The following is a 24,646-nucleotide window of genomic DNA, read 5'->3' on the forward strand; positions in this document are numbered from 1 at the left end:
TCCTTTTCCTGAAAGATCCTGTTTGAGTCTAATATTGCAAACAGCAGGCTCAGAAAAATGCAGGTGCTTTAGTAGCATTGCTTGCATCTGTGGTCAGAGGCGAAAGAAGACAATTCCCTGCTGTCATTTGCAAAGGTAAGAGAGATGGCTGTAGGCAACCTGATTTAGAGTTTTAATATCAGTCAGTGAGGAACAAAGTCCCATTCTTGTTTCCTCAGTTATTCATGTTTTAGTATAGCAACAAACCAACTTTTAATGGAACAGCAAAGCAACCACAACTAATGTCAGTGCCATGGCTCAGAGTCTGCCTGAGATCTTGGCCAAGTGAGAGGTTACTGGAAGTTTGCTAGTGGCCAAAAATGAGCTGGGACTCAGATCCCATAGTAAATCTTCCTGCTTGTCTTAATAAGAAGGAAATTCAGTTTGTGTACTACAAGACTGCACCATGATGTGAACCAGTGCCTGGCAGTCTGGGGAATCACTTCCAAAGCAGTCCCAGTTCTGACTGAACTCTACAGTAGCTGCACCTGGATTCAATCAACAGCTCTTCTGACTCTTTCCAAGAGGTCTCCAAAATGCCTACCAAGGTGCTGGTCTCCTACATGGGCCTGGGAGCTCCAACAACAAAGTCCATTTTGGTGGTTATTACAAACCACCTTTCAGCAAACAAGGCTTTAGTCCTCTCCTGAAAAGGAAGTAAATTACTTTCAAAGATCCCCATAGTTCGTATTTGCTTGTTTATTTATTTGTTTATTTTCAGATTTTCCCAAACTGATTTGCTGAGTTCAGCTCAAAAAGAATGGGTAGAAAGATTTCAGAAAAGTTGAAACTGTTCATCTTCATACTTATAAAATGAAATGTTTTGCTTTCTCATTGCAATGCTTTTTGCTTTCATCTCAAAGTCTGCCAGAATGCAATACTGGAAAAAAATAATAAAAACAAACAAACAAACAAGATTTAAAGTATCTTTAAATTAAACAGAAACATTTCATTTTTGTTGAATGTAACTTTCTGTTAAACTCAATATTACCCCTATTTTTTAGGGTAGGTTAATAGTTTTAATCATAAATTCTAATAAAATAATAGCTTTGCCTCATGTTTGGGGACAAAAATTATACATTCAAAACAAAAGCACAGCAAAGCAATGATCCCTAACCCAGATCAGAAAGAGATAAACATTTTAGTATTTCCATTTAATCTTTCCAGTGCACATTCAGGAGGAGGAGACATGACTATTTTCATTTACAGGCAAATGGTTAAAGTCAGTTAATTCAGTCACTGCCATAGACCTGATACATCTCAAACCTTTTGTGTTCACTCTCCTCTTGTGCCTGTTCTTCCCAAGTTTTGACAATAGATGGCTTCTAATTAAGTCTGGCAGCAGCTAATATATTTTTGTTGAAGCTGTGGAAAGACAATGCATTTTTCATGAAATCAGCTCTGCTTGGAATAATGTCATTTTATTTCCACTGCTTGAAACTTCTGCTCAACCGTGAGCAGCCATCAGGGTTGGAGGGCTGCCCCAGAGAATGACACTGCAAACAGGTAGCAGTCTGGCAGTGCCCTGCTCCACAGTTTGGTCCCCAAAAGAAAGGCAAGTTCTCCAGCTTAGCCTGTAACCCCTGCGGATATTATAGAATCATAGAATCATAGAATATCCCGAATTGGAAAGGACCCATAAGGATCATCAAGTCCAAGTCCTGGCACCGCACAGGTCTGCCCAAAAGTTTAGACCATGTGACTAAGTGCACAGTGCAATCACTTCTTAAATTCAGACAGGCTTGGTGCAGTGACTACTTCACCGGGGAGCCTGTTCCAGTGTGCAACCACCCTTTCAGTGAAGAGCCTCTTCCTGATGTCTAGCCTAAACTTCCCCTGCCTCAGCTTAACACCGTTCCCACGGGTCCTATCACTGGTGATAACGGAGAATAGGTCACCTACCTCTCCACTCCCCCTCGCGAGGAAGTTGTAGACTGCGATGAGGTCCCCCCTCAGCCTCCTCTTCTCCAGGCTGAATAGGCCAAGTGGCCTCAGCCGCTCCTCATATGTCTTCCCCTTTAGGCCCTTCACCATCTTCGTCGCCCTCCTCTGGACACTCTCCAACAGTTTAATGTCCGTTTTGTACTGTGGTGCCCAGAACTGCACACAGTACTCGAGGTGAGGCCGCACCAGCACAGAGTAGAGCAGGACAATCACTTCCCTCGACCGACTAGCAATGCCGTGCTTGATGCATCCCAGGATACGGCTGGCAAAGCTCCAAAGCTCCAAAGGTCCTTAGTAAAAGTCATGGCATGGTCCACTCCAACACTGAGACCCTTGTCAGGAAATAAAATCTTATCTAGCTTTAAGGAACCACTCCATCTGCACCTTCCAGTATCCCTTCCTCCAGCTTATCCATAAATGAGCCTTGGGGAGCAGAGACCTTCTGCACCACCATGCCTGCACTGTTACCTGTTACATAGCAATTACTATGAAAAATGAACCAGATCATAAAAAAATCAAGAATATCTAAGATTAAATTGGTAAAGTACCTAGCACTGAAGAGGGGCCTGTCCTGGTGGAAGGGTTTGACTCAGCGTCTCTCTCATTTGGTGCTGTTGAGAAAGGTCCTTGAGAAATGTCCACACCCTTCACTTGCTTGGTTTGTGGTTCACCCACAAAACCTCTTGCAAGGGGATGATTTTCCCTTTTCCTCAGCCTTGCTCACTACTATCCTGCCTGCCTGTGTCATGCTCCAGAAGACAGAGAAATCACTTCCCTTTAGAGCAGCCAGGACCACTTTGCAAATTCCCTTTCAGAAAAAATGAATCCAGCAGCGAGGGTCCCATCACCATGACTATAGGAATCATGCCCATTTTGGGAGCTGTTGGCAATGGTTAAGAAGGATAAATAGTTTTGTGAAGTGGCAACTTTATTAAGCACCAAGTATTCCACCAGCTCCAGTGACTGAGTGCAATTGCAGAATGAAATTGTAGGAAAAAACATGAAGTTACAGTGCACTGCACTAGATAGTAGTGCCTGCAAAGAAAAAAATCTCAGAGGAGCTCTCTGGGATGCTTCAGCACTGGGCAGCACATCTATGCACTTCCAGGTCACTGCTCCAAATTTAGGGTGAGGTATGCAAGAGAGGTACAATCCCACAGTGGAAGGGGACAGGATTTGGTCTTTTCTGTTCCTGTACTGTTACAGACAAATTTGCCAACATTTAGAAAGCAAGTAGCACTGTGCATCTAGGGAGAAGGCAAAAGAAACTTTCTAACAAAACATCTTCTAACCTTCTAACAAAACATCTTCCCCCCTGCAAAGCAAAGAAAAACCAAGAAATGTCTGTTCCTAGCTGAAAACATGTACTTTTCAGCAGTACACTTCCATGTTCTTCATGCAGCATCACAGTAGCATTAGCTTTGCTGTGTGTATGGGGAAGGAGGGTGTGGCAGAGGTGGGCGGGCACCTTCCCCAAATCACCTCCATGACAATGACAGGATGATCTGCGTACCCCTATCCAGTGGCCACATCCACAGCCATGGCCTTCTGCACAGTGAGAGACCCTTGGGGAACGCCTGTAGCTTTTGGAGAAGTTTTCCATGTTGTGCAGTAACTCTAGAGAGCCCCCAGTCAGGAGGCAAGACCCCACTTTGTGCAGCTGAGCAGAGAACTGAAGCACTATCTCCATGTGTGAAGAGCACATTTCTCATTCATGATCTGGCCTTGCAGGACCCCAGTGGAGGCTGGATGAAACACCTGGCCATGGGTTGTGACTGTGTTGCTGCTGCCTGCAGCATGCTTTTCTCATTCCTGTAGGACAGCAAGATCAGGCCTTGATTTGAACAGCCTCTCCCAGCACTTTGCATTTTGCCAAGGTGCTTGATCCCAACAGACTTAGCAGCATGAAATGCAGAGCTTGGACAAAGCAGGAAGAGGGAGTGTTGCTCGGCTACACGCCTAGGTCTGCAGTGCCTCTGCTTTGGGTCCCCACGGCAGAAATTTGGGATTTTCCAGGTGGAGGAATGGGGGCATAAGCTCCATCTACTCAATACCACCAGTCCTGGGCAGCTCATGTCCCATCGCTGGGTCTGTCCTGAGCCAAAGGTGCTGGGAGAGGGCAAGGGGCCGTTGCCCAGGTCAAGGCTGTGCTGTTGAGGTCTGAAGTCCTTCACATGTGGGCAGTCCAGATGAGTTCCTTCTCCCAGCCTTGCTAGCTGTGTTGCTGGATCATAGAATCATAGAATATCCTGAGTTGGAAGGGACCCATGAGGATCATCAAGTCCAACTCCTGGCACCGCACAGGTCTACCCAAAAGTTTAGACCATGTGACTAAGTTCACAGTCCAATCACTTCTTGCAATTGGCAGTAGCTTGGTGTTTGTTTCTCTCCCTTGACTTTTTATGGCTGTAAAGAGCTATATTTTATAGACCTCAAGAAGTGGGTGTATGCCAAAACTCTTTCATTTTCTGACCTTATCTGTAGGTCCAATAAAAGATATCACCTCTCTCACTGTACTCCACCTTTGTCACAACATTTATGGTCCCACCATGAAAGACTTCTTACTCTACAGCATCAGGCACAAGCACTGCCCCAGTGACTGCTCCACAGAGATGCAATTCTCAGAGACACAAAGGCAATCTTACACAGTGCCTGTCTGGAAGCTAATATAAATTTGCACCCTCTTCAGTGCTCCCTAGCCTGACATGTAACATAAAGCTATCTTGTTGTCAACAGGAACCAGGGTTAGACATTAACTAAACCCCGATCATGAAATCATCTCTGGGACTAGGGATTTGTTGAACCACAGGAAATGAAACAGCTGCTTGTGAGCAGAGGGACTGGAAAACCAGGAGACATGCTGGGATGGCTTGAACTCTCATGGAGCTGCGGCTTTTTGCAGAATCAGATGTTCTGCTCATTTTCTTCTATGCAACATTAATTTCATTCATTTACAAAGGACTATAGTGACTTTTCTCTCTCTCTTTTTTTCTTTTTTATTTCTTTCCTGCTTCAGTTGTAGGCAAACTTTAACATTCTTTGCAAATAAAGAACCTGCGTAAATTTGCACAAATTTAAGGGCTACCAAACAATATATTCTCTCATCATTATTTTTTAATACTTTAAAGTTTCATTTTATGTAAATTCCTGGATTGAAAGTAATTTTGATCCAAAATGGAAATTTTTATTTCAAAAATATCAGAGCAAAAAGTAGTTTCAAACCTCTTTTCCCCAGATTTTTTTTATAAATAGGTAATTCAAAACTGACCTTTTCCCACAAGTAGCTTTAAATCCACAGAGCTGGCATGTGGGGAAAAGACTTTCATCAAAATTCCCAGCCAGCTATTACTCCAGAGCTGGAAGAAGCATTACATCCTTTCTCCAGCTGTTCACTCAGCCCTGCTATAAGAAACTGCACAGCACTGCGTGCCTCATTTCTTACATTAATCCAACAGCATTTCCAATGTGTTGTGGTCCAACATGAGGTCCCACGGCATTACACTAAACATCAGGTGAGTGAACTAGGGCTGAGACCTTGATAAGCAAAAGTATAGGACAAGCCAAGATATGAATCCCGTATTTCATTTCTGCACATGTCAATCTCTGATTTTTTTTTCTCCTTTTTTAGTAGCAAGGCTGCAATTTCAACAGCATCAGGCGCAGGGATTTATTACCAGAAGAACAAAAACTGAGTAGCAAAGAGAATATTAACAGCTGCCTGCTTACAGAGTCCTATCTATCAGAGACCCTAAATTCACAGGTTTCTTCCAAATATATGCCTTTACTTGGATATATAGAGAGTCATAAATAGGGTTAGGGTTAGGGTTGTTGTTAGTTTCGGGAGAATTTGGTGACATAGGTGTTGGGTTAGAGTCATAATTAGGCTTAGGGTTAGGGTTATTAGGATTTGGAGAGAAAGACAGTGCAGAGTCCTGTTGTGTGTGTGGGGGTTGTGTAAAGACTGCCCAAGGAAGTTCAGGTCTACCAAAAGTCTTTTGTTGTGAGCACTTTTTGATGGGACAATTTGGTGACGTAGGTTTTGGGTTAGGGTCATAATTAGGGGGTCTGCAGTTGTAAGTATAACAATCTTAGGCCATCACTGTGAGGATGAAGATCTCAGTGCAGCTATAGAAATGTACCCTGAACATCTGTGCTATACAATCCACAAATGGGCTGTTTTTTATTTTCAATGAGGAAGTCAGCAGTCATTTTGGGAGCTGTGACAGAAGTGTAACAAATATCTACAAAGTACAGGTAGGAAAGGAAGAAATACATGTGCAGTTTCAGATGTTGACTGCTCACTAAACCGACAAAAATGAGCAGATTTCCTGGCATGATAATCATAGAGAAGAAAAAAAAAACCATAACAAAACATATTTTCTGAATTACTTTATTTTCTGAGAATCTGAGAAGAATGAATTCCTTCATGCTGCTTGCATTCCCAATGTTAATCAGCTGGTTGGCAATGTACAATATACAGCCTATATACCTAGAATGACAAGGACATCTTCACTTTTTTTTTTTTATTTTTTTTTATTCTTAATTATGAATTCTGTATCAGAAGTATATACAGATTAAGAAATATATAGGATTAATATTAAGCTTATGAAGTGATTAATTTCCGTATTACCTTAGTAGATATTTAATTCTACATGCATAAGAATTCAGACATATCTGTGACTTCAAGATTTTGAAGAACTGGCTCTATGGCTGGTGAAAGGGAAGTTCAGATTCTTACTGTTATAGAGTTGGTTTTGTGTGTGAATGGATCCTTCCTATTCATGGGAGTGCTTTGATGACTAAACCCAACACATCATAAAACTATTCTGCTCTGATACAAGGATCTTGGTGGAGGAATATACATTTTTATTTAAATCATAATAATGGCATAATATATATATATTTTTCTTTTCAAAATTATATTGGAATATTGGCTATTACTAAAAAAGAGTTGTCCAAACCTTTACAGGACTAGTTATTCATAACTGACTGAAGTTGTATGTGAAAGAACTGTAATTTCCAACAATCGTGCAGTACAAAGAATATTTCAGTCTTGCTGTAACAATAAAATGTCTGTTACACCTACATTGACACAATCTTATGTTTTTCATATCACAGGGTTGGAGATAAATGCCAAGAGATCTATTCAGCTCATTTGGACCAGAACCAGAGTAAGATCTGATATCCAGTAAATACTGTAAAATTATATGGAAGGAGAAAACATCTGTTCCTTTAAGAGTATGTGGTCAAGGGCCTTTTCAATGAAAACAAAATGAATGATGAGAAAAGGAGGAAGCCATAAACACAACTATAGAGAGACACATACCTGGTTAATAAATGACAAGGGCAGGTGCAATACCACTTTCCTGGAGCCTATTTTCTTATCTCTGGTAAGCATCTGAGACACCTTGGCACCAGTGTTTATGTAGCTGCGGGAGAAAAGGCATCAGCAACCACCACACCAACAACCTTTCAAGAAGGTCTTGGGACACAGTCTTGGAATAATTAGTATACAAAGCAAGAGCTGGAGGTGGGGATTAACTCATAAATAGCACAAATCAGAGGTGCACAAATCATGTGCACCCACCACCATCACAGACACAACAACAACTGGAGCAGAGATATCACTGGAACCCAGGGTGGTTATCTGGACCTTTCCTCTACTTCTACCTTTCTAACTCTTTATAACTCTCTCTCTCTCTCTCTCCCCAACAATGTATGTTATGGGCAGTTCAGCCTTTTTAAAAATAACAAGGTTTAAATAGCTCCAGTTAAAAACAAGGTTTAATCAGTTTCTGCCAGAATAGTTTCTGTCATCAATAAAAAATTTTGATAGATCATTTGGTGTTATGTCACCTTAATTTAGCCCAAGGATACTTTGAACATCAGCTACTTCTGAGTGGGTCATCCAGGACTGTCCTCCCTGGGCCCCCACAGCAGTAATGAGAAATAAACCTGGTCAGACACCCTAATTGATATGTGTGCATGGAATGTGGGAATGTTTATTTCAGTAAGATTATCCTCACCAACCACTGGGATGGGAATGGTGTGTGTCCCAAAAAATCAGATACTAGAGTGAGTGTTGGTGTGTGCATGTGAGATGGCTGCAATGTCTAGGGGCTAGTGATACTGAATCAGAAGGACATATAGTTCTCTCCATAATAGAATAATAGAGCCAAAACCAAAATGTTTTATGAAACAGATAGGCCAAACATTTACTATGTTTAGTTAGATAGAAGGAAGTTTAGAAACCTTGTATCTCTAGTGTTACCTTACTCACTAATTAGTCATCTTTACCTGTAAGACCACACAGAATTGTATCCCAGGGCAGGAGGCAACAAAACCTAGGCCTGGAGGATAAGTATGAAAAAGAATAGGTTAGGAACTCATTTTATGCCCATGTCCTTGGATGTGTAAATGACTTAGCTTAGTATTTATGCCTAAGTTGAAACAACAAGATAAGAAAGAACATGGTGGTCTGAGCATACGCAAGAAGTGGATTCAAGCAGTGAACATAGTGAGGAAGACTATCAACAACAACCATAGACATCTGGAAGACCACCATTAGAAACAATTGCACATGCATCAGGGACATTTACATATTTTAATTAGTTATGGGAAACATTGTGAATATGTTGAATACTTCTCGGAAATCTAATGACTATGTATGTCTTGAATGTATGTAACTCCTGTAGCTTGAACAATTCAGCAAAAAAGGGGTCAAAGGGCAAAAAGACGGTAGAGAGGGTCAGAGAAGGTCAGAGAAGGTCAAAGAAGGTCAAAGAAGGTCAAAAGTCAGAAAGAGGGCCAGAGAAGGTGAAAGAATGTGAAAGATGGTGAAAGAAGGTTGAACAAGGTCAAAGAACGTAGAAGAAGTTCAAAGAAGATCAAAGAAGGTCAAAGAAGGTCAAAGAAGGTTACAGAAAATCAATAATGTCAAAGAAGGTCAAAGAAGGCAGAAGAAGTTTGAAGACGGTCAAAGAAGGCCAAAGAAGGTCGAAGAAGCTCAAAGAAGAAGCTAAAAGAAGGTCGAAGAAGCTCAAAGAAGAAACTCAAAGTCGAAAAAGCTCAAAGAAGATCTAAGAAGGTGAAAGAAGGTTGAAGAAGGTCGAAGAAGGTCAAAGAAGTTCAAAGAAGGTCAAAGATGGTCAAAGAAGGTCAAAGAAAATCAATAATGTCAAAGAAGTTCAAAGAAGGTCAAAGAAGTTCGAAGAAGGTCAAAAGACGACTGTGTAGTCAGAGAGGGTCAGAGAAGGTGAGGAGGCTGAAAATCTGGGAAAAGAATATCTGAGAAGTTTGGGAATAAAAACAAGTTCAGGGTAGGTCAAATGGTGGAGGGAGGGTCAGAGAGGGTTAGAGAGGGTCAGAGAGGGTCAAAAAGCAAAAAGAAGGTGAAGAGAGTCAGAGAAGGTGAAAGAAGGTGAAAGAAAGTCAAAAGGCAGAAAGAAGGTGAAAGAAGGTCAACAGGCGAATATGTAGTCAGAGATGGTCGGAGAAGGCGAGGTGGCTGAAAGTCTGGGAAAAGAATATCTGAGAAGTTCAGGAATGAAAGCAAGTTCAGGGTAGGTCAAATGGTGGAGGGAGGGTCGGAGAGGGTTAGAGAGGGTCAAAACACGAAAAGAAGGTAAAAGGGGTCAGAGAAAGTGAAAGGAGGTCAAAAAGGTAAAGGCAGAAAGAAGTTAGAGAGGGTCAGAGAAGGTGAAAGAAGTTCAAAGAACAAAAACACGAAAAGAAGGTAAAGAGGGTTAGAGAAGGTGGAAAGAAGGTCAAAAAGAGGTCACAAGTCAGAAGGAAGTTGAAAGAAGGCCAAAAGGCGTAAAGAGGGTCAGAGAAGGTGAAAGAAGTTCAAAAGGCAGAAAGAGGGTCAGAGAAGGTGAAAGAAGGTGAAAGAAGTTCAAAGAAGGTCAAAGAAGTTCAAAGAAGTTCGAAGAAGTTCAAAGAAGGTTCGAGGAAGGTCGAAGAAGGTCGAAGAAGGTCAAAGAAGGTCAAAGAAGTTCGAAGAAGGTCGAAGAAGTTCAAAAACGGGCAAAGAAGTTCAAAGAATCTGATAGAAGTTTTAAGAAGTTCGAAGAATGTCAAAGAAGGCCGAAAAAGTTTAAAGAAAGTCAAAGATGGTTATAGAACATCGAGGAAGGTCGAAGATGAAATAAGGCCCCTGATCCGAGCCCCTGACCCTGGAGCTGACCCTGAGCCCCCAACCCCCAGAATGGACCCCAGATTCAGAGCCCTGACCACAAGCCCTGACCCCGATCCCTGACTCCGAGCTCCTGACCCCAGAGCTGACCCTGACCCCGGAGCTGACACTGACCCCCAAACCCCAGACCCGAACCCAACCCCCGATCCCCAGAACAAAGCCCCGACCATGGAGCTAACCCCACAGCTAACCCCAGACCTGAACTGCAGACCTAAACCCCAGAGCTGAAACCCTGAGCTAACCCCAAACCCTGACCCTGAGTCCTGGACCACATAACCTGGACCTTGAGCCTCAGACCCCGAACCCTGACCCTAAGCCCCGACCTGAGCCCTGACGCTGAGCCCCAACCCCAGAGCTAACTCCGGATATGAACTCTGGACCTGAACTCCAGAACCCGAGCCCCAGATCCCAGAGCTTATCCCGAGACCCCCAACCCCAGAGCTGACCCTGACACCCAACCACCAGAACAGATCCCAACCCCAAACCTCCAGAACAGACCCCGGACCTGGAGAGAACACAGAGCCTTGACTACGAGCCCCAGCCCCGGACCCTCGACCCCGGGCCCTCTTCCCCAGACATTTAACCCCAGGCCCTCAACCCTAGAGACCCCACCCCCCAGCTGACCCCCAGCCCTGATGCCAGAGCTGACCCTGAGACCCTGACCCTGGATCAGACCCTGAGCCCCCAAGCCCCAGACCCAACCCCGGACCTGGAGTACCGATCCCGAGCCCTGATCCTGCGTCCCTGACCCCGAGCCGCTGACCTCAGCGCTGACCCCAGACCCGGAGCTGACCCCGAGCCCTGACGCCATAGCTGACCCCGAGACCCTGACCCTGGGTCTGACCCTGAACCCCCAACCCCTGGACCCAACCCCAGACCTGAAGTACCGATCCAGAGCCCTGACCCCGAGTCCCCAACCCTGAGCCACTGACCCCAGAGCTGACCCCGAACCCAGAGCTGACCCCAAGCCCCAACCCTGACGCAAACCCAAGCCCCAGCCCCAAGCCCAAGCCCCAAGACCCAGCCCTGGACCCTCGACCCCGCGCCCTCAATCCCGAAGCCCCAATCCCAGAGCTGACCTCGAGCCTTGGACCAGGAGCTGACCCTGAGCCCCGGACTGACCCGGAGGTGACCCCGAGCCCTGACCCCTGTGCTGTCCCTGACCCCCAAAATGGACCCTGGACCTGGACCCAGAGCTCACCCCAAGCCCCAAACCTGGACCCTCGACCCCGGAGCCCCCACCCTGGAGCTAACCCTGAGCCCCAGCTGCGAGCCCCAACCCTGAACCCCAGCCACGGACCCTTGACCCTGGACACTCGAACCCAGACACTCGACCCCGGAGCCCCCACCCCAGAGCTGACCCCAAGACCCCAACCCCCGGAATGGACACTGGACCCGGAGCCCCAACCCTGAATCCCAATCCCAAGCCTTGACCCGAGCCCTGACCCCGAATCCCCGACCCTGAGCAGCTGACCTTGGAGCTGACCCTGACCCCAGAGCTGACCCCGACCCCTGACCCCCAGAACGGATCCCGACCCCTGGAACAGACCCAGGGCCTGCAGCTAACCCTGAGGCCCAACCCCAGACCCTTGAACCCAGACCCTGGACCCTGGACTCTGGACCCTGAGCCCCATCCTTGAATCTCAGCCTCGAGCCCCAGCCCCGAGCCCCAGACACGGACCTGACCTCGAGCCCCAGACCTGAACCCAGACCAAACCCTGAGGTGCAGACGCGGACCAGACCCCACGTCCCAGACCCAGACCCAGCTCTGAGCCCTGGACCCAGACCCAGACCCGGGCCCAACCCCTGGATTCAGACCACAGCCCTACCCCCGGTCCTGGACCTCAGCCTGAGCCTCAGACCTGGACCCGACCCCAAGTCCCGGACTCGGACTCGACCCCGAGCACAGGACCTGGACCTGGGCCCAAGCCCTGGACCCTTGACCCTGGACCCTCGGCCCCAGAGTTTGCCCCAAGCCCCAACCCCAAGCTCCTACCCTGGAGCTGACCCCGAGCCCCTGACTCCGGAGATCACCCCGGACCCAGAACTGACCCCGAGCCCCAAACGTGAGCTCCAACCCTGAGCTCTAAACCCAAGCCCCAACCCTGAGCCTTAACACCGAGCCCCAAACCTGGACCCTCAATCCTGGACCTTCGAACCTGGAGCCCCCAACCTGGACCCGACCAAGGAACCCCCACCCAGGACCTGACCCCAAGACATGGACCTGGACCTGACCCAACCCCGAGACCCAGCCCTGAGACCCCAGACCCTTAACCCCAGACCCAGGACCCTGACCCAGACCCAACCCTGAGATGCGGACCCAGACCCAGATTCGAACCTGAGCCCCGGACCTGGACCCAGACCCGACCCTGAGATGCAGACCTGGACCAGACCCCGAGCCCCAGCCCTGAGCCCCAGCCCTGAGCCCCAGCCCCAGACACTCAACTGTGGAGCCCCCACCCCGAAGCTGACCCCGGACCTGGAGCTAACCCCGAGCTCCAACCCCGAGACCCAAAAATTAGCCCCAACACTGAGCCTCAACTCCAAGCCCCAACCACAGACCCTCGACCCCAGACCTTCAAACCCAGATCACCCAACCTGGATCTGACCACGGAGCGCCACCCTGGACCTGACCCCGAGCTCCAGACCCGGACCTGACCCAAAGACCCGGACCCAGAGCTGACCCCAGGTCCTGACCCTGGAGCTGACCCCAAGCCCCAAAACTGACCTTGGCCGGGACCTGGAGCTAACTCTGTGCCCCAAACCCGAGCCCCAACCCTGACCCATACCTGAGCCCCAGCCCCGGACCCTCAACCCTGGAGACCCCACCCTGGAGATGACCCCAAGCCCTGGACCTGGAACTGACCCCAAGCCCCAACTCTGGAGCTGACCCCAAATCCCAAAACAGACCTTGGGCCCAGACCTGGACCTGACCCTGAGCCCCAGCCCCAAGCCCCAACCCCAGAACCTTGACCCCGGAGACCGCACCCCAGAGCTGATCCTGAGCCCCTGACACCCAGAATGGACCCTGGACCCAGAGCCATGACCCCAAATCCCAACCCTGAGCCTTGGCCCCGAGCCCCAACGCTGAGTCCCTGGCCCAAGCTGCCGACCCTGGAGCTGACCCTGTCCCTGGAGCTGACCCTGACCCCTGACCTCGAAACAGACCCCAATCCCTGACCCCTGGAACAGACCCCAGACCTGCAGTTAATTATGAGACACAAACCCAGACCCTCGTACCGGACACTTGGCCCTGGAGCCCAGGCCCCATCCCCAAATCCCAGCCTTGAGCCCCAGTGCCAGACCCAACCTCGAGCCCAGGACCCAAACCCAGACCCAACCCAAAGCCCTAGACCCAGACCCGAACCTGAGCCCCGGACCCGGACATGGACTCAACCCTGAGACGTGGACCCAGACCAGACCCTGAGCCCCAGACCCAGACCTGACCCGGAGCCCCGGACCTGGACCCGGACCCGGGACCAACTCCCAGATCCAGACCTCAGGCCGAGCTCCAGAATCAAACCCGACCCCGAGTCGCGGACCCAGAATCGACCACAAGCACAGGATCTGGACCTGGACCCTTGACCCTGGACCCTCGACCCCAGAGTTCACTCCAAGACCCAACACCAAGCCCCAACCCCAGAGCTGACCACCAAGACCCTGACCCCGGAGCTGACCCCAGACCCGGAGCTCACCCAGAGCCCCAACCCCAAGCTCCAACCCTGAGCTCTAAACCCGAGCCCCAAACCTGAGCCTCAACTCCGAGCACCAATCCCAGACCCTTGACCCTGGACCTTTGTATCCGGAGCCCACAACCCAGACCTGACCCCAGAGCCCCACCCAGCACCCGTCTCTGAGACCTGGACCCGGACCTGACCCAAAGACCTGGACACAGAGCTGACACAGACTGCCAAACCCGAGCCCCAACCCTGAGCCCCAACCCTGAGCCCCTGCCCCGAGACACAGCCCCGAGCCCCAACCCCGAAACCCAGCCACGGACCCTTGACCCTGGAGCCCCCACCCAGAACTGACCCCAAGCCCCCGATCCGGAGCTGACCCCAACCCGTGGAACAGACCCTTAATCCACAGCTAACCCCAAGGCCCAACCCCATACCCTTGAACCCGGACCCTCAACCCGGACCCTCAACCCTGAGCCCCATCTCTGAATCCCAGCCTCAAGCCCCAGTCCCAAGGCCTGGACAGAGACCTGACATTGAGCCCCGGACCTGGACCCGGACCTGAGCCTGAGCCACGGACCCAGACCTGGACCTGAGCCTGAGCCTTGGAACCAAGCCATCAACCTGGACCTGGACCCAGACCTGAGCCTGAGCCACGGACCTGGACCCAAGCCCGAGCCATTGACCTGGACAAAGACCCACACCCGGACCTGAGCTCGAGCCCCTAAACCGGACACGAGTCTGAGCCCCAGACCCAGACTCAGACCCAACCCTGAGCCCTGGACCCGGACCTGACCTCAAGCCCCAAACCTGAGCCCCAACCCCGAGCCCCAGCCCTGGACTTTCAAGCCCGGACCCTCAAACCCGGACCCTCAACCCCAGACCCTTGACCCTGAGCCCCAAACCCGGACCTGACCCTGAGTCCTGGACCTGGATCCGATCCCAAGCCTTGGACTCGGAACCTGGCCTGAGCCCCGGACCTGGACCTGGACTCGAGCCCCAGGCCCTCAACCCCGGATCCTGACCCTGGACCCTTGAACACAGAGATCACCCCAAGCCTCGATGCTGAGCCCATGTTCCCGAGCCATGAGCCTGAGCCCCCGACCCCAGAGCTGGCCCAGGACCCTTGACCCCGGAGCCTCCACTCTGGAGCTAACCCTGAGCCCCAGACCCAAGCCCCTGACCTCAGAGCTGACCCTGAGCCCCAGACTGACCCAGAGGTGACCCCAAGACCTGACACCAAGGTTGACCCTGACCCCCGAAACAGACCCCGGAACTGGACCCAGAGCTAACCTTGAGCCCGAACCCCAAGCCCCAACCCCAGACCCTCAACCCCAGAGCCCCCACCACAGAGCTGGCACAGCCAGTAACCCCCAGCACAGACCCCAGACCCGGAGCTTACCCCGAGCCCCAACCCCAAGTCCCAGCCCAGGACCCTCGATCCCAGACCCTCAACCCCAGACACTTGACCCTGGACCCTTGACCCCGTAGCCACCACCCCGGACCTGAGTCCAAGGCCCCAACCCCCAGAACAGACCCCGAACCCAGAGCCCCAACCCCGAGACCCAACCCTGAGCCTTGATCCCAAGCCCTGACCCTGAGTCCCTGACCCTGAGCTGCCGACTCTGGAGCTTACCCCAACCCCAGAGCTGACCCTGACCCCTGACCCCTGGAACAGACCCCAACCCCCGACCCGTGGAACAGACCTGGGACCCGCAGCTAACCACAAGACCCAACCCCAGACCCTCAAACCTGGACCCTGGACTCTGGACCCCGATCACAATCCCTGAATCCCAGCCTTGAGGTTCAGCCTCGAGACCCAGCCCCAGACCTGAACTCGAGCCCTGGACCCGGACCTGAGCCCGAGTCCTGGACCTGGACCTGAGCCCAACTCACGGACCCGGACCTGGACCAGAGACTGAGGCCCAGACTTGGACCCGAGCCTGAGCTCTGGACCCGGAACTGAGCCCGAGCCCTGGACCTGGACCCGAGTCTGAGCCATGGACAGGGACCCGGACCTAGACATGGACCTGAGCCCAAGTCTGAGCCCTGAAACTGGATATGAACCCAGTTGTGGACCCAGACCCAGACCCAACCCTGAGCTCTGAACCAGACCCAGGCCGAACCCCCACACCCGGACCCGACCTCAAGCCCCAACTCTGATGCCCAGCCCTGAGCCCCAGCCCCAGACTTTCAAGCCTGGACCTTCGAGCCTGGAGCCTTGACCCCAGAGCCCCAGACCCGACCAGAGCCCCAAAACCTGTCCCCCGGTACCAGACCCAGACCCGAACCCAAGGCCCAACCCTGAGCCCCAGCCCCAAGCTCTCACCCTGGACCCTCGACCCTGGAGCCCCTGACCCCGGAGCCACCAACCTGGACCCAACCCCATAGCCCACGACCCGGACCTGACCCTGGAGCCCCAGACCCAGATCCAACCCTGAGCCCAGCCCCAGACCTGTGCCCGGCCCCAGGACCCTTGACCCTGGAGTTCACCCCGAGCCCCAACCCCGAGCCCCGAACTCAAGCCCCAGCCCCAAGCCCCCAACCCCAGAGCTGAACCTGGACTGTCAATCCTGGAGTCCCCTCTCCAGAGCTAACCCCGAGCCCCAACCCTGAACCTCAAATCCAAGCTCTAACCCCGGAAACTTGAACCCGGACCTTCAAACCCTGAGCCCCCAGCCTGGACCCGACCCTGGAGCCCCCAGCCTGGACCCGACCCTGGAGCACCCACCCTGGACCAGACTCCAAACCCCAGAACCAGGCCTGACCCAAACACCCAGACACAGAGCTGACCCCAAGCCCTCGACCTGGAGCTGACCCTCAGCACCCACCCCAACTCCAACCCTGAGCCTGAGCCATGAGCTGCAGCCACGAGCCCCAGCCTCAGACCCTCGACCCTGGATCCCCCATGCTGGAGATGACCCTGAGCCCTGGATCCAGAGCTGACCCCAAGACCTGGACTGACACGGAGGTGACTCCAACCCCTGAAACAGACCGCAGACCAGGACCCGGAGCTGACCCTGAGCCCCAACCCCAAGCCCAAACCCTGGACCCTCGACCCCAGAACACCCACCCCAGAGCTGACCCTGAGCCCCAACCCCAGAGTTTACCCCAACCCCCTAAACAGACCTCGGACCTGTACCCGGAGCTAACTCTGAGCCCCAACCCAGAGCCCCATCCCCAGACCCTTGATCCCGTAGCCCCCACCCCGGAGCTGACCCTGAGCCCACAACCCTGGAAAAGATCCCACACCTGGAGCTAAGCCCGACCACAAACCACGAGCCCCAACCCCAAGCTGCAGCCCCAGACCCTCGACCCCAGACCCTTGACCCTGTGCCCAGAACCCAGAGATGACCCTGACCCCCGGAACTGAGCCCCGACCCCAAGTCCCCGACCCCAAGCCCCCAAACCCTGAGCTGACCCAGGACCTTTGACTCCAGAGCTGACCACAGAACAGACCCTGAGTCCCCACCCCGGAGCTAATCCCGAGTCCTGGACCTGAGCCCCGGACTTTGGAGCTGACCTGGACACTGGAGCTGACCCTGACAAAACAACCCCTTTTACAGACCCCCAGAACAGACCCCGGACTGGATCCAAACCTGAGCACCAAACCTGAGCCCCAACCCCAGACCCTTGACCACTAACCCTTGACCCCAGACCCTCGATCCCAGGCCCTTGACCCCAGACCCTTGACCCCAGACCCTTGACCCCAGAGCCCCAACCCTGAAGCTAAACCCAAACCCCAGACCCGAGCCCCAGACCCTGGAGCTGACCCCGAGCCCCACCCCGGAGGTCACCCCAAGCCCTGACCCCAGAGCTGACCCCAAACTCCCAACCCCGGAGCTGACCCCAAGCCCCTAATCCCTGGAACGGACCCTAGACCTGGAGCCCCGACCCCAGAACCAAATCCTAAGCCTTGACCCTGAGCACCAAACCAAAACCCCGACCCCAATTTGCTGACCCCAGAGCTGACCTTGACCCCAGAGCTGACCCTGACCCATGACCCCCAGAACAAAACCGGGCCCGGAGGTAAACCCGAGCCCCAACCCTGGACCCTTGACCACAGACCCTCAACCTCTGACCATAGACCCGAGCCCCAACGCTGAGCCTGAACCCCAGACCCTCGAGCCCCAAACCAAGCCCCAGCCCTGGACCCGACCCCGAGTTGTGTGCCAGAGCCCTGGACCCCAGAGCTGACCCTGAATCCCAACCAAGGAGCTGACCCCTAGCCCCGAACACCCAGAAGGGACCTTGGACCTGGAGCCCCGACTCCAAGCCCTGACACTGAGCCCCTGAACTTGGAGCTGACCCAAATTCTGGAGCTGACCCTGAGACCCTGAACCCAGAGCTGACCCTGGAGCTGGAGCTAACCCTGAGCCCCAACCCCGAGCCCCAAACCTGAGTCCCAACCCTGAGCTGCAAATATGAGCCAAAACCCCCAAGCCCCAACCCCAGACACTCAAACCCAGACCCTTGACCCCAGACCTTCGACCCCAGAGCCCCTGACCCAGACCCGACCCCGGAGCCCCTGACCCCAGCCCCCAGACCTGGACCTGACCCCAAGGCCCAACCCAAAGCCCCAAACCTGAACCCCCACCCTGGACCCTTGATCACAGAGCCCCGACCCTGATTCCTCAACCCTGGACCCTTGAACCTGGAGCCATTGTCCCGAACCCAACCCCGGAGCCCACAACCTGGACCCGACCCTAGAGTCCCAGACCCGGATCTGCCCCTGACCCCAGACCCAGACCTGTGCCTGAGCCCAGGACCCTCTAGCCTGGAGTTCACCCCAAGTCCCAACTCCGAGCCCCAACCTTGAGCCCCAACCCCAAGCCCCTGACCCCAGAGCTGACCCCAGACTGTGGAACCCAGATTCCCCAATCCAAAGTTAACCCTGAGCACTGGACCTAAGCCCCAGACCCTGGAGATGACCCTGAGCCCCGACCCTGGTGCTGACTCTGCGCCCCTGACCCCTGAGCTCACACCAGACCTGGAGCAAACCCCGAGACCCAACCCCAAGCTCGATCCCCGAGACCCAAACCCAAGCCCCAGCCCTGAGCCTCAACTCCAGGCCCTTACCCTGGACACTCAAACCTGGACCTTCGATCCCTGAGCCCCCAACCCAGACCCGACCCTGGAGCACCCACCCCGGACCTGACCCCAAGCCCCGGACCCGGACCTGACCCAAAGACCCAGACCTGGGGCTGACCCCAAATGCCAACACCGAGCCCCAGACCCAGGCCCCAGGCCTGAGTCAAGGCTCTGATCCACAGCCCCGGACCCTTGACCCTAGAGCCCACACCTGGAGCTGACCCTGAGCCCCAACCCCAGAGGTGACCCTGAGCCCTGACCCAGGAGGTGACCTTGAGCCCTGACCCCGGAGCTGACCCCGACCCAGAGCTGACCTTGACAAAATGACGCCTGGAACAGACCCCAGACCTGAGCTAGCCCCAAGCCCAAATGCCAAGCACCAGCCCCAGACCCTTGACCTCGTGCCCCAGACCCGGAGCTGACCCTGAACCCACACCCTGGAGCTAATCCAGAGCCCCGGACCCAAGTCCCAGACCCTGAAGCTGACCCTGAACCCTGACCCCAGAAATGACCCCGAGCGCCACCCCAGAGCTGACCCCAAGCCCCAACCCCAGAGCTGACCCCAAGCCTTCAACTGTGAAGATGATCCTGAGTCCCTGACCCTGGAGCTAACGTTGAGACCCTGAACCTGGAGCTGACCCCGAGCCCCAACCCAGGAGGTGACCTTGAGCCCCAACCTTGGAGCTGACCCTGATCCTGGAGCTGACCCCAACAAAATGACCCCTGGAACAGGCCCCAGACTGTAGTTAACCCCAAGCCCGAGCCCTGAGCCCCAGCCCCAGACCTGACCTCGAGGTCCAGACCCGGACCCAAACCAAACCCTGAGACATGGACCCAGACTAGACCCCGAACCCCAGACCTAGACCCTACTCCAAGCCCCAGACCTAGACCCAGACCTGGGCCCGACTCCTGGATCCAGACCTCGGCCCGAGCCCTGGACCCGGACCCAACCCCAAGCACAGGACCTGGACCTGGGCTTAAGCCCCGGACCCTCGACCCTGGACCCTCGACAGCAGAGTTCACCCTGAGCCCCAACCCCAAGCCCCAGCCCCGGAGCTGACCTTGAGCCCCTGACCCAGAAGCTCATCCCAGACCCGGAGATAACCCTGAGCCCCAACCCTGAGCTCTAAACCCAAGCCCCAAACCTGAGCTCCAAACCCAATCTCTAAACCCTAGCCACAAACCTGAGCCTCATCTCCAAGCCCCAGACCTGGACCCTCAACCCTGGACCTTTGAACCTGGAGCCCACAACCCAGGCACAACCAAGAAGCCCCCACCAAGGACTCAACGATGAGCCCCGGACCCAGACCTGACCCCAAGCCCCTGACCCGGAGCTTACCCAGAGAGCCAATCCTGTGCCTCAAACCTGAGCACCAGCACTGAGCCCCAGCCCTGAGCCACAGTGCCAGAACCTGGACCTGACCCTGCCAAGCCCCTGGACACCGTGGTGGACCCTGTGGTGGACCCCAGGCACCAACTCCTGCTGAGGCCCCAGACCCCATGGCAGACCCCAGCACGGACTCCTGCTGATCTCCTGGATACCGCGGTGGACCCTGGGTGATGACTCCAGTTGAGGCCCCAGACCCTGCAGTGGACCCCAGATACCAACTCCCGCCAAGGTCCTGGAACCCGCAGAGGACCCCGGGCTTTCAATCCCACCGACCACCCGGACTCTGTGGCAGATCCCGTGCACTGACTACCGCCGTGCACCCGGGCTTCCCGGCGGTCCCCAGGCGCTGACTCCTGCCCAATCCCCGGGCCCTGCGGCAGACCCCAGGCGGCCATTCACACTGGGCTCCCGGACCCTGCGGCAGACCCTGGGTGGCGACTCCTACCGGGCCGCCGGGCCCTGCGGCGGACCCCAGGCGGCGACTCCCGCCGAGCCCCCAGGCCTCGAGGCAGACCCCGGGCTGCAACTCCTGCTGGGCCCTTGGGCCCCGCTGCTGACCATGGGCAGCGACTCCCGCCGGTCCCCCGGGCCCCACGGCGGCCCCTGGGTGGCAACTCCCGCTGAGTCCCAGGAGCCCGCAGCGGACCCTCGGAACCGACTCCTACCACACCTCTGGGCTCCATGACGGTCCCTGGGTGGCAACTCCCACTGGGGCCCGAGGCCCCGTGGCTGTCCCTGGGTGCCGACTCCCACAGGCCCCCCGGGCTCTGCAGCAGACCCCGGCGGCGACTTATGCCAGGCCCCCGGGCCCCATGGCGGAGCCCGGGCAGTGACTCCCACCGGGCCACTGGGCTGTGCACCGGACCCTGGGGGGAGAGTCTTGCTTGGCCCCCAGGACCCGTGGCAGACCCCAGGCGCTGACTCCCGCCGGGATCCCGGGCCCCGTGGCAGACCCCAGCCTCTGACTCCCGCCAGGCCTCCAGGCCCCACAGCCAACCCCGTGCGCAGACTGCCGCCGGGCCCCTGATCCCCTCGGCGCACCCAGGGTGCCGACTCCCGCTGTTCCCCCAACCCTGTGGCGTACTCCGGGTGGCGACTCCTGCCAGGCCCCCAGACCCCGTGGCGGACCCTGGCGCCGAATCCCGCCGGGCCCCTGGGCCCTGCAGCAGACCCCGGGCGCTGACTCCTGCCGAGCCACCAGGCCACGTGGCAGATCCCGGGCAGCAACTCCCACCGGGCCACTGGGCTCTGTGGTGGACCACAGGTGGCATCTCCCTCTGGGCCCCCAGGCCCTGCGGCGGACCCCAGGCGGCAACTCTTGCCGGACCCCCGGAAGGCCCTGCAGCGGACCCCGGGCGGCATCTCCTGGTGGACTCTGGGCCCCGCGGCATCCCCCGGGTGGCGACTCCCACCGGGCCCCTGTACCCTGCTGCGGACCCCGGGCGGCGACTCCCGCCGGGACTCCGGGGCCCGAGGTGGACCCCGGGAGGTGACTCCCGCTGGGTCTCCGGGGCCCGAGGTGGACCCCTGGAGGTGACTCCCACCGGGACTCTGAACCCCGTGGCAGACACTGGGCAACGACTCCCGCCAGGCCCCCTGCCCTGCAGCAGACCCAAGGCAATGACTGCCTCTGGGCCACCGTGCCCCATGACAGACCCTGGGTGGCAACTCCCACCAGGCCCCTGGGTCCCATGGCGAACCCCAGGCTGCAACTCCCGCCTTGGCCCCAGGCTTCATGGCGGACCCCGGGCGCCAACTCCTGCTGAGCCCCCAGGCCCTGCGGTGGACCCTGGGTGCTGACTCTGCCGGGTCCCCGGGCCCTGCAGCAGACCCCGGGCGGTGACTCCTGCCGGGCTACCGGGCCCCTTGGCAGACCCCAGGCGCCGACTCCCGCTGGGCCCCCAGACCCCATGGCAGACCCCGGGCAGAGACTCCCACCAGGCCCCCGGGCCCCATGGTAGACCCTGACCAGTGACTCCCACGGGGACCCCAGGCCCTGTGGCAGACCCCAGCCGGCGACTCCCACCGGGACCCAGTGCCCTGCGGTGGACCACAGGCGGCAAATCCTGCCGGGACACCAAGCCGCGCGGTGGACCCTGGGCGATGCTTCCTGCCGGGGCCCCAGGCCCCGCGGCGAACCCCGGGCGCCGACTCCTGTCGGGTCCCCGGAGCCCGCGGCGGACCCCAGGCAGCGACCTCCGGTGGGCCCCCGGGCCCTGCGGCGGACACGTGGCCGAATACCACCGGGCTGCCAGAGCCTGTGGCGGACCCTGGGCACTGAATCCCAACAGGCACCCGAAGCCCTCCACAGACCCAGGCGCTGACTCCCGCCGAACCCCCAGGACCTGCGGCGGACCCCATGCGGCTCCCTGGGGGTCGCAAGGCGGGGTCCAGCGGGGTGCCATTGGGACCTGCTGGGGGTTGCCAGGTGGGGTCTGCCGCAGCACCCCTGGGGCCCACCGGGGGTCACCGAGTGGGGTTTGCCGCGGTGCCAGGGGGCCCACAGGAGGTTGCCGGGCAGGGTCCACTGGGGCTCCCAAGGGCCCACTGGGGGTCACCTGGGCGGGGTCTGCTGGGGCACCCGGGGGCCTGCCAGGGGTCACCGTGCGGGGTCTACCAGGGCTCCCAAGGGCCCGCCTGGGGTCGCTGGGTGGGGTCCGCTAGGGTGCCCGGGCACCCGCCAGGGGTCGCTGGGGGGGTTTCGCTGGGGTGCCCGGGGGCACGCTGGGAGTTGCCGATGTGTGTCCGCCGGGGTGCCCGGGGGCCCACCTGGTGTTGCCACTTGGGGTAGGCTGGGGTGCCTGGGGGCCTGCTGGGGGTAACCAGGGGGGATCCCCCGGTGCGCCAGGGGGCTGCCGGGGGTCGCTGGGCGGAGTCCCACGAGGTGCCTGGGGGCCCTCCGGGGGTCACCGGGAGGGTTCTGCTGGGGCGCCCGATGGCCCCTCGGGGGTCAACAGTGGGGGTCGTCTGGGGTACCTGGGGGCCCGCCAGTTTTCACCGGGGTGTGTCCACTGGGGCGCCTGTGGATCAGCCAGGGGTCACCAGTGGGGGTCCTCCAGGGTGCCCGGTGGTCTGCAGGGGTTGCTGGGTAGCCTCCGCCAGGGTGCCCCGGGGACCACCGGGGGTCGCTGAGGTGGGTCCGCCAATGCAACCAAGGGCCCACTGGGTGACAACGGACACAGTCCGTTGGGGAGCCCGAGGGCACACAAGATCGCCAGGGGTGGTACGCCGTGGCACCTGGAGGCCCGCTGGGGGTCACCGGGAGGGGTCTGCCAGGGCACCAGGGGGCCGGGTGAGGCCCCTGGGATGCCCAGGGGCCTGCCAAGGGTCACAGGGGTGGGTCCTCCGGTGTACCCAGGATCCTGCTGGGGGTCACCGGGGTGGGTCCTCCGGGACACCCGGGGGCCCGATGGGGGTCACCTGGGTGGGTCCTCGGGGGTGCCCGGGATCCTGCTGGGACTAACGGGGGTGGGTCCTCCGGGTTGCCCGGGTTCCCTTCGGGAGTCACCGGCGTAGGTCCTCGGGGGTGCCCGGGGGTCCCGCTCGGAGCCACTGGTGTGGGTCATCCGGGGTGCCCGGGGTCCCGCTGGGAGTCAGCGGTGTAGTCCACGGCATTGCCCGTGGACCTGCCGGGAGTCACTGGTGTGGGTCCTCGGGGGTGCCCGTGGACCCGCTGGGAGTCACCGGGGTGGGACCTTCCGGTGCCCGGGGACCCGCCGGGAGTCACCAGGATGGGTCCTCGGGGGTGCCCAGAGTCCTGCTGGGAGTCAGCAGGGTACTCTTCGAGGGTGCCCGTGGACCCGCTGGGAGTCTGCGAGGTAGTCCTAGGGGGGGGCCTAGGGGTCCCGCTGTGAGTCAGTGGGGTACTCCTTGGTGGTGCCCGTGGACCCGATGGGAGTCACCGGGGTGAGTCCTTCGGAGTGCCTGTGGACCCGCTGGTAGTCACCGGGGTGGGTCCTCGGGGGCGCCTGGGGGCTTGCAGGGGGTCACCGGGGTGGGTCCTCGGGGGCGTCCTGGGGCTCGCCAGGGGTCACCGGGCTGGGTCCTCGGGGGCGTCCTGGGCCTCGCCGGGGGTCACCGGGGTGGGTCCTCGGGGGCGCCTGGGGGCCAGCGGGGGGTCACCGGGGTGGGTCCTCAGGGGCACCCGGGGGCCCGCCGGGGGTCACTGGGGTGGATCCTCTGGGGCACCTGTGAGCCCTCCGAGGGTCACCGGGATGGGTCCTCGGGGGCGCCCGGGGGCTCGCAGGTTAGCCACCGGGGTGGGTCCTCGAGCGCGCCCCGGGGTGGGTCTTCAGCGCGCCCGGGGCTTCA

At 56.8% G+C, this 24,646-nt stretch overlaps 1 protein-coding gene across 1 annotated transcript in view; it reads right to left on the reverse strand.

Moving 5' to 3' along the window:
• Positions 1 to 6,357: 6,357 nt before the first annotated feature.
• LOC308181641 (uncharacterized protein) overlaps positions 6,358 to 24,646 on the reverse strand; it is a 19,501-nt gene continuing 1,212 nt past the window's right edge. Inside the window, exon 2 of the mRNA XM_080565099.1 lies at positions 6,358 to 23,755. Coding sequence (XP_080421225.1) covers positions 20,777 to 22,072 — 1,296 coding nt within the window. The 5' untranslated portion in view covers positions 22,073 to 23,755 and the 3' untranslated portion in view covers positions 6,358 to 20,776. The remainder of the gene's footprint in view (positions 23,756 to 24,646) is intronic.

The sequence above is a fragment of the Anser brachyrhynchus genome (genome assembly GCF_964034855.1).
Source record: "Anser brachyrhynchus genome assembly, chromosome: 22".
NCBI classification, from domain to species: domain Eukaryota; kingdom Metazoa; phylum Chordata; class Aves; order Anseriformes; family Anatidae; genus Anser; species Anser brachyrhynchus.